The following is a 17,902-nucleotide window of genomic DNA, read 5'->3' as shown; positions in this document are numbered from 1 at the left end:
CCAACTGAGAACTATTTCCATACAATATGGTGTGGAGATAAATCAGTGATGTCAAGCCAAAGCTAATAAGTGCTGCTGAGAGGCAAAGTGTATTAGCACAGTATTGAAACCAAGTTAATATATCAATATAGCTTCCACTCACCTTGCACTGTATACAGAGCTATTTGCATCTTCCTTCAAAGCCCCGTGTGATGTGCCATCAGTGGATTGGCTCTTCTGAAAGCCAGGTTTACTTTATGAAAAAACAGTGAAGAAAATGTAGTATTACTTTCTATGTCTTATGTGTAATTCTGACTACAGCAGTGTCTGCAAATACTGTAGCTGTCCACCTTGCTAAAGAGCTTTAGCCTTTCCATCCTGAAAGATAGTATGGTAATGAAGATGAAACTTGGCCTCTACATACTACACACTAAATGTTTCTGCTGACTATAATCATACTATATATTTCAGAACAAGACTTCTGCCCAGAATATTAGTAGCAGTCTCTGACAGAGATAAGTTATTCTTTTCAATCTCAGAACCTTATATTTTTCATACAGTGACTCTTATATCAGGATCCCTCACATTTATTTTAGTCTTAATACTTTTCCCTGAGATGTAATAAGGCATTACAGAACTGCAAAATATGTGAGGATCGTGTTAGGTGCGTGATGCTTGGCAGATCTGGAACTGATTTTTAAAGCAAAAGTAAGTGAAAGGGCTTTGCTTCAAGAAAAAAAGCAGTGTCTTGCTTCGCACCTCCTTCACTTAATAAATAAAAACTGGAGGACAGTGAAATCCTTAGTCCTAGAAGGGCAAGTGCCTCACCATGTGAGTTACAGTAATACACAAATTGTAAATATGTACCATAGGAGGGCATGACTTCTGTCTCTCTCACTACTGGTCCTTCACATGTAGCAAAGTGAATGAAAACAGTGGGTCACTCTGAGATTAGTTCTGTGGTGTCATTACTTCTCAATAAGACATGAATCATGCAATTTTGAGTAGTTCTGGCTTGTGTAAAGCCTGTAGAGAATGGCAAAGATAGAGCTGCAGATAAAAAAAGTGAATGAACAGTGATTTCCAGAACAATTGCTCTGTATATAAAGTGAATACATACAGAGGGAAGAAATAATACACTGGCTTTAGAAGTGCATTCTGTAAAAGGCATTTCTAAAACGTCTAGTTCATAATTTGGAATAGTTCAATATAGCTATTAATGTTGTCATTCTTAAAAAAACAATTATGCCAACTGAACAAGTGGGAAATTTGCATAGAAAATGGTCCAAAATGCAGAATGCAACTGGTGTGTTAGATGTGCAGTGGCAGTATTAAAGTAATACAATCAAAATACTAATTACAGTTTTTGATAGACCTGTTACAAATACTATGGTTTCCAAATTTCATTTTCCTTATAATCAAAAAGTTTAAAATAAACTAATGTTTCTGGCAACAGCATGGGATACATTTCTAATATCTGATTTTTTTCAATTTTTTTCATTTACAGACAACTTTAAGACTTACAATAATTGTTGCTGATTAAAAGAATTGTGGCTAAACATCAACAGATTTAATCACATTTTCCTAAGTGAATGGTGGTATAGTTTTTAAAATAGGACCCTGCTCTAATCTTTTAAATGCATACATTGTTTATGAACTCTTGCATATTATCACTGAGTTTCTAGTTCATTCACAGTCACATATGTTTTTATAAAATTTTTTAAACTTTTTGTCACTTTCTGGTTGTGAGAGCTAAACTGTTCTTCATGAGAAGCTATACTTATATTCTCCTGGTCAACATATTGTTTTTATCTGTTAAGAAAATGGTTTCAGGCTCAAAAAAAATCCAGTAATTGAAAATAATTTAATTCTTTAAGTGGTCTGTGCCTGATCTGAAGCAATGAACATAAACAAAGTATATCAAATGAATGAGAGACACAAGTCTTGTGAAAGGATTTTTCTGTGAGTTGATGAGCACTTTCAGCTTCCACAGTGAAGGTGTATGTTGTCTCTTGTGACTGGTTCTACCTGTCTTTAGAGATTGACAACTATCTTTTATGTTCAGGGTCCCTTCACCTTCTGTTGACTTCAGATGAAATTGCAGATGCTCAGCATGATCCAAAAGGGATGTGGGAGGCTTCCATTATCAGTCCCTTCACTTTGTACTGTTCTGATTCTCCAACTGCAGACACCTCTTAATTCACATTGACTTTAGCAGCCCTCAAATAACTGAAGTGCTTGGTTTGAGTCTTAGACTACTCATCCTCAAAGAAGAATGCTGAATGTGAAAGAAGATAACTTGTCTCAGAAGTCTCTGCCAAATATCTCTAGATGGAGTGGTTTCTATTGCAGCTGTTCCATATGTTTTTATATACTAAATGTTAAGCTCCTCTTTAATGGACTCTAATGTTTTCCAGTGGGCACTCGATAACAAAGAATAATAAAAAATGTGTATTAAAGATGATTTTCAAGCTTTTTTAAAGCATGACAAAGCCTTCATTGTTAAAAATAAGGGCTGACATAAAATTACTAGTTTTATTTGGGATGTAAGGAAAGGCAGCCCTGAGTACTTGATGCATGAAGAGAACATTTTCCAAGACATCATCAATATTAATTTTTTTTTTGATCTTAATTCCTTTGTGGTAGCACTCTGATGCAGTTGATATACATCCTGTACTCATGAAAAGTATTTCATAATAGTATTCATTTCTTTTAAAATACGGTCGGGGTTTCATTATAGGATTTTTTCACATCAAATCCTGTATAAAGTTTTTTGTTTGTTTTTCAGTATGGTATTTAAGTGTCGTTACTGATTGAGAAGCTGAAATTACTTTTCGCCTGTGAAAGCTGGAGAATGTTCAAAAATCAGTATCAGGTAAAACAGAAATAGTTTTATATTTTTACCCTCTTTCGTTTCACCTCTGAGAGAACTCAATTAAAATGACTTATTCTGGGGGGCAAAAAGTCCAGATATAGAAATGTTTTGGAATGTTTCATTATTCAGTATTTTTATAGGAATGTTATGAAATAGTGGGTAGCTGTTAATGCTGTCAGATCTAGAATGGGCACCAACATGGTGTTACCAACAGCTTTTTGTCTGGTGTGCCTTCCCTTGTGGGCCAGGGAAGGCACACCATCTGCTCCCACCCGGCCATGGAAGCCAGCCCAACTCTTAAGGTACAGTCAGAAAAGGGGGGTTGGTTTATTCTTTTGGTCCAGCACAGGGTTGTGACAGCACTGGTTGCATCATTCACAAACCTTACTATCCCTTTTACTGTTTCCTAGCCTTCCTTTTCACCATGCTTTGCCTCCCTTTCTCTGCATCAGTTCCCTCCTGAGAGAGCAACCCACCCCTAATTACTTTTTTCCCACTGGTCCCAGATGTGCTACATCTGTACCCAAAATTGGTATTTCTTATGCTGTTACCTAGGCTATTTCAGCTTTGTGGTATTTCTGATACTGTTGCCTAGGTGCTGTTGGCTTTTCAGGATTGCGCTCTGCAAAAGATGCCCCATACTCCCCTCCAATTGATTGTGGAGTTTGACAGTTTCTTGCTTAACTCTCCCTTGGCCACCCATGAGATCCAACCATCCTCCACAGCACTAAGTAACTTTTTTCAGCTTCTTGCATCAGTATTTGTTCACCATTTTCTCATGTCATGTCTGGTAGTTTTCAGTGTCCTGTTCAGTTAGTTCAACCTCAAATCAGGGCCTACTCAAGGGCTGCAGTATTAACAAAATGTGTTTGTAAATATGGGAGTAAAAGCTACTTGTTTGTTAAGGCTTGCTACAAGCACATACAACTTGGCAGTTAAGAATCTTTTTTAATTTTGAGAGCTTGATCCTGTAGTCCTTAAATATGTCAGATAACTTTCAAATTGATAGTATGCAATATTTTTTTTTGTCCATTATACATTTAAAAAATATTTTATGAGTGCAGTTTTATGGAATGCTGTTTTGAGTCTCCTTAGAACTTAGGAAGTCTAGTCACTGGGGTTAGCCATGCTACTGGAAGCTGCCAGGTGTGGGTGGGAGGAGGAAAATACCTAATTCATACACAGTGCAGCATTGATGTTCTCTGAAAGCATAATTTGAAGAGCATTTATTTTGCTGGCAAGACTGCTCACCCCTCTTGCTCATTCTGACTTGTGTACAATTGTTTGGGCAGCTGAGCATAAAGAGAATTGGGGAGTACAGGCAACTAGGAATGAGATGGGAGCAGCTGAGTTGTAATGATTGATTAGGTCAACCATGCTGCTAAAAAAAATGCTTATCAAACTATAGGCTGAGTATATCAGTTGTCACAAAAATGTGACATCAGATGGGAAAAATATTGAAGCAAATAATTCCCTAAACAGAGCTGATAAAGCTTACCTCCCCAGGAGGTGGTTAAATTCTTTGATGTGTAATAGGGCACATGCTCTGTGTAAGACATTTTTACCTGGCAGGGGCATTTATAATCTTCTTCCAGTATTAATTCTCTGATGTGTCATGAAGGCTGCGGCATGATTTTTATGGTGATACTGGTAGGATCAGATCTATGACAAGGCTGCTTAAGTTGGCCCAGAAAAGACAGTAAATTGTTGTGAGTTTCCCAGACTGTTTGGTCAAATCAGGATGGAATTTGGTAACTAGTAGAAAAGTTACTGGGAAATGTCTTTGACATACTCACATATGTAACAGAGCCAAACATGCTCACATATATAGACAGATTGTGCAAACTTCATTTCCATAGGAAATCAGACAAAACATCCAATCTGCAAGTTTTTATTTTTTTAACAGTATGTTTTAAAACTCACTTCATTTGGTGAGTTGTAGAAATAAACCATATCCAAATATAAATTACTAATCTCCTGCATGTTTTTAGAGTTTTTACAATAATTTTGCTTTTTAGAGAATGACATTGTAAGTAAGATAATTTAAAATATTCCATGGTATTTCTTCAATTTTATGTTCTGATCCTCTAGTAAAGTCAAATATTAACTGTATGGATTGCTGTATTATAGTAGTCTAGAAGCTGTTAATATTTTGCTGTCTGACTGATCAGTAATACTGACTGTGGTAACAGTCTGATGTGGGGAGGGATTGTTCTTATGTACTCATCTTGACTATTGACAATTTGGTGCTGAACATTTGGTTGGATGATGTATCCTTAAACTGTTTTATCATAGGGTGGCCCATTTGTTGAAATATTCAGTGCTCAAGGCAAGAACCCAGGAGCAAAATGGAAGATTTTTGGCAATCCATCAGCTATATGGAAAGTAAGTTTTTAAAGAAACTTAGAATGTAGAGTATAGAACAGAAAAATGTGAATGAAGCTTAAAATTAGAAGGTAATGAGGGCTTTGACCTGACAGTGGAGTTGTCACTTGCAGTTCTGTCATTATGACAGACTAAAGGACTACTTAAATTAGTTCTTTATGCCTGCTTGCAGACTAGGTTGGTTGCAGTGTAATTTTAGAGTTTAAATATTTAGAAAGTAATCTTGCTATTCTCATAACTAATGGATTGAGTTGGGCCCATTGGATCATGAGTCCTGTTTGTCAGCATTATTTATTCAAGTAAATTATTTATGCAAGTGAAGGGCATATTTCTGTGGATTATATTGTTACCACCGTATTTGAACTACTGTCATACTTGCAGTGCCATCTGCCATTTGTGATTTTTTTTTTTTTTTTTTTTTAAAAGCAGCTTTGCATGTTAGTAGCATGGTTGGTTGTGAGGAGAAGAAATCTATCAGGATGCTTATGTTTGTTTGTTTGTTCCTTTTCGTAGGAATATGATAAAGAAGTAAAAGGCTTTGTTTTTGTACTTGAAGGAAGCAGTCAAATCAACAAAATGCAGCTACCAAAGGAAACTAGACAAACTTGTAAGTATCAAAGAATTAAATGTCTGTGATGTTCTGATTATTAATCAGTCTTATATTGGAATGTAGAAGTCTACATTATTCTCCCTTACGTTGGGCATAATTCAGCATTAGCAAAGTGGGTTTTCATTAACTTTTTAGCAGGTCAGTTACAAATAAGTAAAAGGTATTAAAGTAAGTGCTGTAGGGAAGGTCTTTGATACATGTTGTCCTAGTGCTGCTAGGTTCACTTCTGTACCTGATCCTGCTACAGGCTGATGTCTGGCAAATAACTTCTAACTCCATTCAGCACTTACTAAAGTCAATAATTCTATTGGCATTACAGAATGTGAAATAGATTCCTGTCTCCTTTCTCATTTTACTTTTTAAAGTATTTTTACTGTTATGTATCACATAAGCACTAGCAGTACAAGGAAGTTATACCCAAATTTCAGCTGTGTTTTTGTAATCAGTGTTTGATGGGTAGTATGGAGTGTTTCCTCAGGTTGTCTATTACTCGCACCAGAATAAACCAGAATCAAAGCAGTCTGTGTTTCTCGGGGCATACAGCAATCATCATAACTTACGCCTTAAACTCTGTTGCAGGGTGTTACACCTTATAAGGCTTGTAGTAATGAATTGAGCTGGTTAAGAATTAAGTGCTTGCTTTTGAAAAAAAATTGAGATAGTGATTTTAGTCAGATGAAACAGGAATCTTCTAGTATACTTCTCATGCAGGGTGTATCATTACAAATCAGTTTTTCCAAACAAACACAAAAAGTAAATAAGAAATTGTCTAGTCTGGATGTGCATTAAGGCCTAGATTAATCTGATTTTTATAAAAGAAATTTACTATATTCTTCAGTATAATAAATGTTAGTCTAATGTCTTTCTGAGAAATTCAACTTTAATTTGTTTATTGCCAATGTTACAGTAAACTATTAGAGCCTAAAATGAGGATTGAGAATTAGTGTTGTAGATTATCACTGCTAAGAATAGTTTGGTTTAAAATTTACGTTAGCTAGTGCTGCAATAAGACAGTTAAATTTCCATCTGTTACCATTCTGTCTCCCTCTGTCTCTTCCTCTCTTGAGGTGTATGTACCTCAAGTATTTAATTTATATCAAGTATACAATCTCCCAGTTGTACTGTAATGTTTGAATACTCTTCCAAAATAAAAGATGATATATCTACAAATATAATTTGAAATTTTAAAGTGTCATTTGACCCACAAAAGAAAGGAGTTCTGAATTGGCATTCTTCAGAAGAGGAGCTAATGTTGCTGTTGAGTCTTAAGTCAATGAAGAGCAGCCCGTACCATCCCTGATGGAATAACTAAGAAAACAACATACAGTTCAATTCAGACAGCTTTGTACTATCTGTTTTCCCTCGATAGGGAGCTACCTGAATCCTGAAAGAGTTCTTGTGTTTGTTCCCTCAGTTAAGCTCCTTTGCTATTGTTCTAAAAATCAGAAGCCTCCACTGAGCATTGTTGTCGTGATCTGGATTGCATTTTTACCCAAGGGTTTTTTGAGGTTGTTTAATAAGGTGTACATTGTCACAAACATGAACACAAGTTTCATATGACTATAAGATAATCTTGACAGAAAAGTATTACTTTATTTTATAATTCCTGTGGGATATTTGGTGTCTACATGCTCTTGGAACACAATGTAGAATTGTAAGTTAAAAAAAAAAGTTCCTTTTATTTTCATGAGAATTCCACCAAAGCTCACCATCCCACAGATGGGACTTCTAAAACAACACTTTTATTGCAGTTTGAATTGGTTTTCTTTGAGGTTTTTCTCGTGTTCATATGTTGTGTGACCCTTGGGAAATAGTGTTGCAGGAGCATAGCTGTATGGTACAAAATTGAAATGCTTGATGGTGAAATGTGCATTTGCATGCACACAGCACATGTATTTAATTTTTTTCCTGTTTCTAGTGGGGCTGATCCAGCAATTTCTGACACTTCAGATTTTTGTGCCATTGGGACAAGACTTCTCCACCGAGTTACTGTAAGATGCATAACATTTCCTTGAATACTTAATGTAAAATGAATGCCTGATTGCAGTCATTAATTGTGGTGGCAGATCTTGCATTAAAGCATGGTGACTTATCAAGTCAATAAGAAGTAATTAAGCTAATGAGATCATTATTTCTTGGATGTTTTAAATACTGACATTCCTTTGAAGACAGAACAAACTCTAAAAGTCATGAATGAAGATGGTGAAAAATCTGAAGAAATGAGACATTAATTTATCAAACATATAAAAATACTGGCTCATAGGGTCTTCTGAAGATTCATAAGAGATAATTAAATAACTACTCCATGGCCCTTTGGTTCAGAACAAAGAGAAATACATATTCTAATAATTGGAGGAAAAAACCCCAACCAAACAAATGATAAAAAGCTAGAAAAACAAATGGAGTGCTCAATTGGTATAATTATGTCCATATTGTAAGGAAAGAGACGTATGGCTGAAATGGAAATTTTTTCATTAGTTCAATGTGGAATGATTTAATAGAGTTTTAAGCTTGGGCAATTGTTGTTCGTCTTTGGACAACATTTCCCCCCTAGTGGCACCAGTTGTTTATAACCAACACAACCCACTCAGCTTTGTAGCCAGTAGAACACCTAAGATTTGGATTAACAAAAGAAATATTACGCCATTAGAAACCCTGCAAGAAAAGATGGGTTGAATGATATGCAATTAAACTGAGTAAAGTCAATACAGAGTTTTATTTTTCTTTCTCTTTCTGCTACTTTGCATTCATCTGTACCTATAGGTGTCAGCTTCTTTTGATTGAAGTCTCTTGTGTCTGGAGTAAGGGGAGACAACTCTTGTAGGTTTAAGTCAAAGAGGGTAAAACGAGATGCTGAGAAAATATCATTCCAGCTATACTGTAGTAGAGAAACAGTGTTGATTACAATGTGAATGATCTATTTCATGAAATTAGGATGGTGTGCTATTTTATGTTGCTGGGTAATTCTGTTATCTTCTGTGCCTTCATGTAAGTAGAGTCATCTTGGAATATTTTGTTATTTTAACAAAGAATATGCTAGTGTGAATTAAGTCATATTTATTAAAATTACTCAGTGGATTTATAACAATCCATGCAGGTATTTTAGTCTCAGTGGTTTGTGAGTTAGTGGGCATTTATAACCTACGTCATATTGGTAACATTATACATCCCTCTGTGGCATGTTTAATTTCTAACATTATTTTAGAATCTGAACATGGAGAAAATCTTCAAAGGATAAATTAACTTATTTAGCACAGATCTTCACCAGAGAATATTTTTGCTTCTCTATGGAGCATGGAAATCTGAGAGAACACTGGGCTCAAAATAGTTGTTTTAAAGACAGCTTTGACTCTGTGTCAAGATCTTGGTGCAGAAAATACTAACATTTTACTAATTTAAAGTGAGAAACTGTTGGCGGGCAAGCTAGTAATTGTTGTATAGACCAGAAAACTGCAGGTTTTCAAGCAACTTGCCTTTCATTTCTCTTTCCACAGCCTTTATACATTTTCTGTTACGTTTTCCTTTCAAGGTTGTTCTTTTTATTTCTTACCTCATTTTGAATAATTTTTTTGCTTGGATATTAAAGTATCTCTAACATAAGCATACATGACCTTAAAGCTACCCTTTACCTTTTCTTCTGCAACAGAAAGAGCTTTGTGTCAAATCGCACTGACTCTTCTGTACTTTGAATTTCCCGAGTGTAGTTCTCGTTATACTTTCTGCTCCTATGGTTTGAATTGCTGCATTACTTCTGAAAGTGTGTAACAAAACGGACAAAAAAACTCAGGATATGTCATGCAGTAAACAGAAACCAAGTACATAGATTTGCTTCTCATAGGCATTCCATAGACAGATGGCAGAGACTCAGTGACAGGTACAGGAATTCAGATCTTCTGTAGTGTCATATTGAGTTTGGTTCTTTTGGGTACTTGCCACCCATCTATAACTCTTAACAAGAATCCCTTCTCCACTTTTCTTCTACTAATTTTATTTCTTCATCACTTGCTGCTTTTTTTTTTTTTTTGAGAGAGAGCTCTAATTTTCTACTACCTCTCCTACCTTTCTTTGCCCTTTCTCTTTCCAGCTCATGTCTAGACTTTATGTTTTCTTCATCTTTTCTCACTACTTCCTACTCCCATCATTACTATGTCCCTATTATAACAGTATATGTACTTATTTCTGTAATATTCTTATGTACTTCTATAAATTTAAATGTGTGTATTTTGTATTTGCTATATATACTGTTTATGTAAACATATAGTAATGTATTTACTATATTTAAATAGTTATAACTGTTATTTTTCACTTCTTTCTTTTTCTCATTTCAACTTTCCTGATTCTAAAATAGTATTATCAGAGAGCCTGATAGAAATCCTAATTCTCTCTCCTCTTATGTGCCATGATTTCAGTGTCTGTGTGAAGTAATCTCACTTAATACATTTCCATATACTTTTTACAAAACAATAGATGTTTAATTCAGTGTAACTGTTTCATTACTTAATTACTTATGTTATAATCAAATCATGCTTGTCCTGATAATTACATAAGTTCATCAATGCATTCAAAGTAACTGGAGCTATTTAAAGGTGTATACGCCTAAAAAGCATAATCTTGTTCCCTGCTTAGTGTGACTGTATGTGGAAGTTAATAAAACTTCTTTAAAAATAAATGTAGTACTAAGTTTTGTATTAGAAATCAACTGTAAGTTATTGATATACCTATAAACTCCTTCAAGACTTGCAAACTAGACAGTGTATTTTATCATAGCAGACTCATGATAATCCAGTAAATAATGAAGACAAGACCTTCTTGCTTCACGTGACTGCCATTCAGTTCTTTTCATTTCAGCTGTTTTGAAAGGAATCTCTTGCTTGTTTGTGGACAGAATATTGATTGTGCCGGTGCTTCCTGGAGTTTAATGTTCGAAGATGGTTTCTTACATAATCTGACTACTTACTACTGAATCTTTGAGTAGCTTCAACTGAAAATTGATAGCATACCAAGCCATCAAATTTACTCTATGTAAAAAACACTTTGGCAAGTTTTGTAATAGCTGCACATGATGTTTTATGGTACATTTCATCCTCTCCCATTCTGCATAGAGATGGAAATAGGAATTTAGTTTGAGCCTCATCCTCTCTTTTGCATTCAGTTCAGTGATTGATCTGATCAGCAAACAAGAATTTCAAGGCCATCCATCACTGCTGGCATCAGCTGAGCTAAACCTTCTAAGTTGCTGCTATCAACCAGTCACGCGGGATTCCTGTCATAAACAGTTGTTTGTGCATTCAGTGTTTAAATTGGCTGTTTTGCCTTTTCTTTGGAAGAAATTTAAGTAGGATTTTAGATACTTTGTTAGGTGGCATGATTAGATGAGTATCACCACATTAACAATCAATGTATTGATCTGCCTAAAAAATGTGTAAAATAGATTGTGGATGGAAAATTTGGTGAAGCATAATAAAATCACAACTAAGGTAGAGAGCATGTAATTTATGCAGCCTTTCTGAAGCAAATAATAGCAAAGCTTTTAGTAATGCTAATGTAGCCCTCTGTTGCAAATGTAGTAGCCAGTTGTTAAATCTTCAGTATTATGGCTTTTGCTACCTTTCTGAAAAAGCAAGAGTAACTCAATGTTTGAAAAAATATTTGTGTGTACAAGAAAACAGCATCTGGCTGTGGTGTTGGTATTCTTGGTTTAATTCCCAGTATACAGACATGTGCAGGTGCTAGCACTTCTGCTTGGCATCTTGTCAAGCACATGAACATTCATTCTTCTTAATGTATTGTAATGCCATTGTCATACTTTATTTCTGATACATTTATTTTTGATGTTAGGTGTTAACATGAAACTAGCACATAATGTTACAAGTTTTACAGAAAATGAGTAGAGCTGTTAGTGTGAGAAAACTGACCTTCAAATTGTACCATAGCCTCCAAAAAAGAAAGGTAGAGTGGTCTGAGGTATGAACAAAGATCAGAAGCTTTGTTTCTGGTTATGTACTGAAATACTATGTGGTCTTGTATGAGTCCCTGTAGGTTGCTCAGCCTTTTTCTCCCCCCAGTTCTCTCATACAAGTTATGGGAGTAATATTTACCAATTTATTTTGAAAGTATATTATAAAGAGTTAACTAACTCATTGTTGTATGATACTTTTAAATATATGAAGTGGTAAAAATAGGAATTATAGTAAATTTTAAAATCTGGTGGTTGATCGAGTACATCTTCATTGATACGTAGGCTAGTATGTGCTAATAGTACAGATTTAATATTTGATGTATTGTCCTATCACTGAATAGAGGCCAGTTTAGGGAGACAGTGTTTTTGATGAAAGAGAAGTTTCCCAATTTTGCATTTGAGCATCCAGAAAGGACAAAAGACAGTAACAACAAAATGTGTTCAGACTAATATGTAAAGTGATCCAGCAAGGTTAGTGGCAGAACCAGGTATGGTACTTACTGATGCACTGCTGCAGCCATTAAATCATGTTGTCTGTCTCAATGATGGCCAACTTCGTGGTGCTTCAAACTGCTTGTTTAGATCTTTGGATGGTAAACAGCTATAAATTGCATGTGGCATACTTTGTAAAATTGGAGAGGTCTGAGATCTTGTGTAAGATCCCCTCACCTTTGTGACATGAAAACCTGCACAGCAAAAATACACATCGTCAGTGTGACTGCTGTTCAGTCACAGTCCTTCTGTAGCCCAGAACTTGGTGCCCAATATTAATGTGCCGTGGGACTTTGCTTTGTTGCTGCTTCCTAGAATTACTCACAACCTCATGGACCATCTTGCTGTCATGAATGTGATGAGGATCACAGCATGGTTGCTGATTTACTTTAATGGTAACTATGTCTCTTTATTCTTCATAATGTTTCAACCTTTTTTTAAGGCTCAGCTGGCAAAGAGCTTATCAACAGGTTTCCTCAGTTAGTATCCCCTTGTTCATAGTCAGATTAGCTTTGCTTGCCACTAGCCTTCACCAGCTCCAGAATGCATCAGTGCTTGTTATATTCTGAGGGGAGCACACAACACTTTTAGTAATATTTATATTAATAAGGAATTATTTTTCTGGTAAAGAGACTAATCTTACAATATGTCCTGTAGTCAGTTATCATTTTGTCAGAGATGGACTGCTTTATAACCTTATTTATGTTTCAGTTAAAAATCATTATCACAGGGAAGTGAGGGTGAAAGGCTGTTACCTGCCCTTGAAAAACGTATGTAGCAGTAAGGTTTTCATTTTAAAATATGGAATGATCTGTTAAAAGTTATGTCCTATAGCGTGAACTATAAATACTCTGCTTTTTTCAGTAAGTTATTTGTCAGATCTTGTGGCAGATAATTCATTTGAGTCATGTTATTTCAGCATTTGTACATCTTTCCTTGTACTTGATAGCCATTTCATTTGAAACATGGACAGAGAATGTTTTTAATTTAGTTTATCCAATTATGAATCAGGAGATCAATTAGATGACTACATCTGCACAAATAGTTCAGTAGATATCCAAATGTTCTCTGTTTTATTGTCACTTTTCAGGATTTTGTCATCTATTTGTGATCCTGTTATTTGAGAAGAAATGGAATTAGAAGTGATTACAAACACTATCCAAAACTCTTACATCTTCTTTTCTGTCCTAAAGAGGTTATCTGTTGCCATTCTTTGCAAATTTATCATCAATTAAGTCTTTTTTTCTGGCTTACTGTTGGGTAGAAATAAAATACTACTATATTTTAAGATCCAAGAGAAAACTTTTTAAAACCCAAATTTAATATTACTTTATGATTATTACAAAAGTGAGTGTTGGTAGAAATAGTTTGGATACAAAACTGTGTTATGATGGAAGGAAAGATCTTGTCCAGATGCTAATAAAAATATCCTGAGTAGAGATCAATTCCCATTGTAGTACTACTTCATTCTGGGTAGCTACTTGGAAGAAGGCAGCAGTGAAATTTGCCAGTGGTACCAAAGAATAAAAACTGTCCAGCTGGTAAGTAGATGTACAAAACTTATCACGCTTTGGCAAGAAAGATAAACTCACCTGAAGGTTTTTGATACTCCTCTTCAGGACTATTGGAATAAATGCTGGCTATTTTTGTTTTAATCAAATTGCAGTTATTTGTCTTCATATCTGGTGTGATTTTATTAGTGGAATTATTCCCACAGTCGTTTTCTCCCACTATTTGTAGTTTCATGATGATACTGAGATATTTTTTTTTTCTTCCCTCCGTTTTTCTCACAACCAGGTGCTGAGAGGAAAAATAAAGGACTGCAACTATTCACAGAATCAGATCATAGTTGAGGTTGGGAGGGACCTCCAGAGGTGGTCTAGTCCAGTCCACCTGCTCAAAGCAGACTTGGCTAGAGCAGCTTGCCCAGCACTCTGTCCAGCTGGGTTTTGAGTCTCTGCAAGGGTGGATTCTGTACAGTCTCTCTGGGCAACCTGTTCCAGTGTTCAATCACCCTTAGAGTAAAAATTTTTTTTCATATGTTTAAACAAAACCTCTTGTAAATCAATTTGTGCACATTGCCTCTTAGCCATTCTTTAGAAACTGCTGAGGAGAGTCTGGCTCAGTCTTCTTTACTCCTTCCCATCAGGTATTTATACACATTAGTGAGATCCCTCTTGAACCTTCTCAAGGCTAAACAATCCAAGCTCCCTCAACCTCTCCTCCTAAGTCAGATGCTCTAGTCTCTTAATCATTTTCATTATCCTGCACTGGACTCGCACCAATATGCCCGTGTCTCTCTTGTATCATGGAGCTGAGCACTGGACCCGGCACTCTAGCTGTGGTCTTACCAGGGCTGAGTAGAGGAAGAATCACCTCTCTGGACCTGCTGGCAATGCTCTTCCTAATGCAGCCCAGGTTGCTTTTGGCCTTCAGTTTTGGGGCCAGTCCTGTTTAATATCTTTATCGATGGTCTGGATGAGGGGGTTGAGTGCACCCTCAGTAAGTTTGCAGATGACATCAAATTGGGTGGGAGTGTTGATCTGCTCGAGGGTAGGGTCGCCCTGCAGAGGGATCTGGACAGGGTGGATCGATGGGCCGAGGCCAACTGTATGAGGTTCAACAAGGCTCAGTGCTGGGCCCTGCACTTGGATTACAACAACCCCATGCAACGCTACAGGCTTGGGGAAGAGTGGCTGGAAAGCTGCCTGGCCGAAAAGGACCTGGGGGTGTTGGTCACAGCTGGCTGAACATGAGCCAGCAGTGTGCCCAGGTGGCCAAGAAAGCCAACAGCATGCTGGCTTGCATCAGGAATAGTGTGGCCAGCAGGAGCAGAGAAGTGATTGTCCCCCTGTACTTGGTACTGGTGAGGCCACACCTTGAATCCTGTGTCCAGTTTTGGGCCCCTCAGTACAAGAAGGACATTGAGGTGCTGGAGTGTATCCAGAGAAGGGCTATGAAGCTGGTGAAGGGTCTGGAGCACAGGTCTTATGAGGAGCGGCTGAGGGAACTGGAGTTGTTTAGCCTGGAAAAGAGGAGGCTGAGGGGAGACTGTATCACTATCTACAACTACCTGACAGGAGGTTGTAGTGAGGTGGGTGTTCGTCTCTTCTCCCAAGTAGTTAGCGATAGGACAAGAGGAAATGGCCTCAAGCTGCATCAGGGGAGGTTTAGATTGGATATTAGGAGAAATTTCTTCATGGAAAGAGTTGTCAAGCATTGGAACAGCCTGCCCAGAGCGGTGGTGGAGTCACCATCCCTGGAGGTGTTTAAAAAAAAAAAAAAAAAAAAGGGTAGATGTGGCACTTTGGGACATGGTTTAGTGGACATGGTGGTGCTGGGTTGATGGTTGGACTGATGATCTTAGAGGTCCTTTCCAACCTTAATGATTCCTAGCTTTTACTTTCATTAAAAAATAATCCAGCAACCAAGCCAGGAAACATGAAATTATTACTCTACCCTTAATTGATTTAGTGGTGGACTACCAAGTGCTAGGCTAATGGTTGGACTGGATGATCTTAAAGGTCTTTTCCAACCTAAATGATTCTGTGATTCTTTGTTGTAAAGGTGCTTTGCTGGCTCATGGTCAACTTGTCCACCAGGATCCTCAGGTCATTTTGTACAAAGCTGCTTTCCAGCCAGTCAGCCCTCAGACTGTACTGGTGCATGGGATTATTCCTCCCCATGTACAGGATTTGCAGTCTGTAATTTAAAGTTATGACTTTGTATTTTAAGTCTAGTTTGGGTTTTTTTACTTGTTGAAATTCATCAGTATTAAGGCAGTTGCTTGCTTTTTGTTCATATGTATTTTTTTGCTACGGAGAAGAATTTCAGAAAGCTTGGGAATAATCGAACACAGTCAATAGGTATTAGCTTTGAAAATTTGGCATTTTCCTAACTCTCTTTGGTATGACATCTCAGAATTAGCATGGCCTGAAACCATTATTGTAGCTTCTTTTCACTCTGAGGAGTGATAGTTTTGACTATACATAAAAGCTTAGTGGGTTTATAATACAAAGAGATGCTCTTGATTTATTGAATAAATGGGAACTCTGTGAAGTTTCAAACTCTGGAACATACCTGATAAGGTTTAAGAAGTTTTCTGTCAAAGTTTAGCTAGTTATGTATAGAGGAATCTGCAGGGGAAGAGGGCTTAAAATGTCCACGTTGCTAAAGTTGTTGTACTTGTTGATAAGAAATTTTATTGCAAGGGTTGCGAACAGTGCAGTAGAATATAAATTGTTGTACCATATTTCCTTTTCTCAAACAGTTGTTTCTGTAAATGTAAGTTTATTACTTTCAAATTTTAATAACCAGAACATAGTATATTTTACATGCAGAGCTAATTTATTCGTAGACAGCATAATAGCTTGAATTTATGTGAATTACATGCTATCATAATTAGTCATCATTTTAGCTTTGCTGACAGAGATGTGATAAATTATTCATGTTAATCTGAAGACCCAGCGTGTTTTCAGATACAGAACAATAAAAATACAAATCTTGATTAGTCTCAAACTTAGACCAACCTTTTAAAATTAGAAGCAGGACATAGATGCTAATTCTATCATGTGTTTCTGACAGTATTTGAAGATTTTAGATAGATACTGAAGGTAAACTTTATTGAACAGGTTTAGTTGGAGAGATTAATTGAAATTCTGATGTTTAGTAGCATGAAGCTAGCTCCTTGAATTTTTTGTGAAGCAGGAGTGAAATACAGGAACATTCTTAAAAGTATTAGGGTATGTTAGATTCCATAATTACAAAGGAGATGAACTCATATTTGAAAGTAAACATTTTTAATAACTCTTCCAGTCATCACTTTCACTAGAGTAGCAACACAGCATGGGTGGTAATTGAGGAAACAGATATCCCAAAAAAGATATCCCATGAACAGGGTGTCCGGCTTTCAGATATTAAAAAGGATTCATGCAATTATTATAGAACTGATAACAAAATGCACAGTCTTAGTTTAAAATTATGTCACTAGTTAGATTAGCCACTTGGTCTGAAAGAAGATAGGTGCTTTCTTTACCCCTAGTCAGGATGAATCTGTTACCCTTATTCTGCAAATATTTCTAATTTCTCGCATTTGACTTCCATTGTTTCTGCAGCTGTAAAACTGTTCCAAAGTTGTCTTATATCAATAATTTCATTGCTCATTCAGTTAATCAGTATAAAACATCAGGCATGGAGAAAGACGTTTTCCACTGTTGATCTTCTATTCTAGAGGTTGCACACATCCATATTTACTTCCTGCTTATTGAAGGAATCATTTTTTCCTTGGCCCTGGAACTTCTTCAGAAGTATATACTACTTGTTCTTTTTTCTCCACAGTTATCAAGTTCTCTAACTACTACCTAAAAATTTTTGTTCTCTGCCCCTTAACTGTTTAATTATCAGTTCATCCTTGTCCAGTACATCTTTAGAGCATCTGGATGTTCATGAAAGTGTTCTTTCCTCTGCCCTTCTTGAGTCCATAGGTGTGAGTACCATTTGAGGAGTAGTAGTGGATCTTTCTTTTCCAGCAATGTTTCTTTCAGTATTTGAATGTGTACCCTCTCTGTGCAGTATGAATCAGTTGTGCTTCTGAAAGGTATCA

General features: G+C 36.4%; 1 protein-coding gene across 4 annotated transcripts in view; it reads left to right on the top strand.

Moving 5' to 3' along the window:
• The first annotated feature begins 2,827 nt into the window (after positions 1 to 2,827).
• The window catches only part of CFAP20DC (CFAP20 domain containing), an 83,979-nt gene continuing 68,904 nt past the window's right edge, over positions 2,828 to 17,902 (top strand). For 3 of the 4 annotated variants that reach the window (XM_009493535.1, XM_075714410.1, XM_075714411.1), the window contains exons 1-4: positions 2,834 to 2,854; positions 5,150 to 5,239; positions 5,753 to 5,846; positions 7,768 to 7,840. In XM_009493535.1, the coding sequence (XP_009491810.1) occupies positions 2,834 to 2,854; positions 5,150 to 5,239; positions 5,753 to 5,846; positions 7,768 to 7,840 (278 nt within the window). Of the gene's footprint in view, positions 2,855 to 5,149; positions 5,240 to 5,752; positions 5,847 to 7,767; positions 7,841 to 17,902 lie in introns of all 4 variants that reach the window. The other variant, XM_075714412.1, reaches the window with a different exon arrangement.

Source organism: Pelecanus crispus, chromosome 7 (assembly GCF_030463565.1).
Source record: "Pelecanus crispus isolate bPelCri1 chromosome 7, bPelCri1.pri, whole genome shotgun sequence".
In the NCBI taxonomy this organism is placed as follows: Eukaryota; Metazoa; Chordata; class Aves; order Pelecaniformes; family Pelecanidae; genus Pelecanus; species Pelecanus crispus.
The sequence above is the reverse complement of the archived record's forward strand: the minus strand, read 5'-3'. Positions and strand labels throughout refer to the sequence as shown.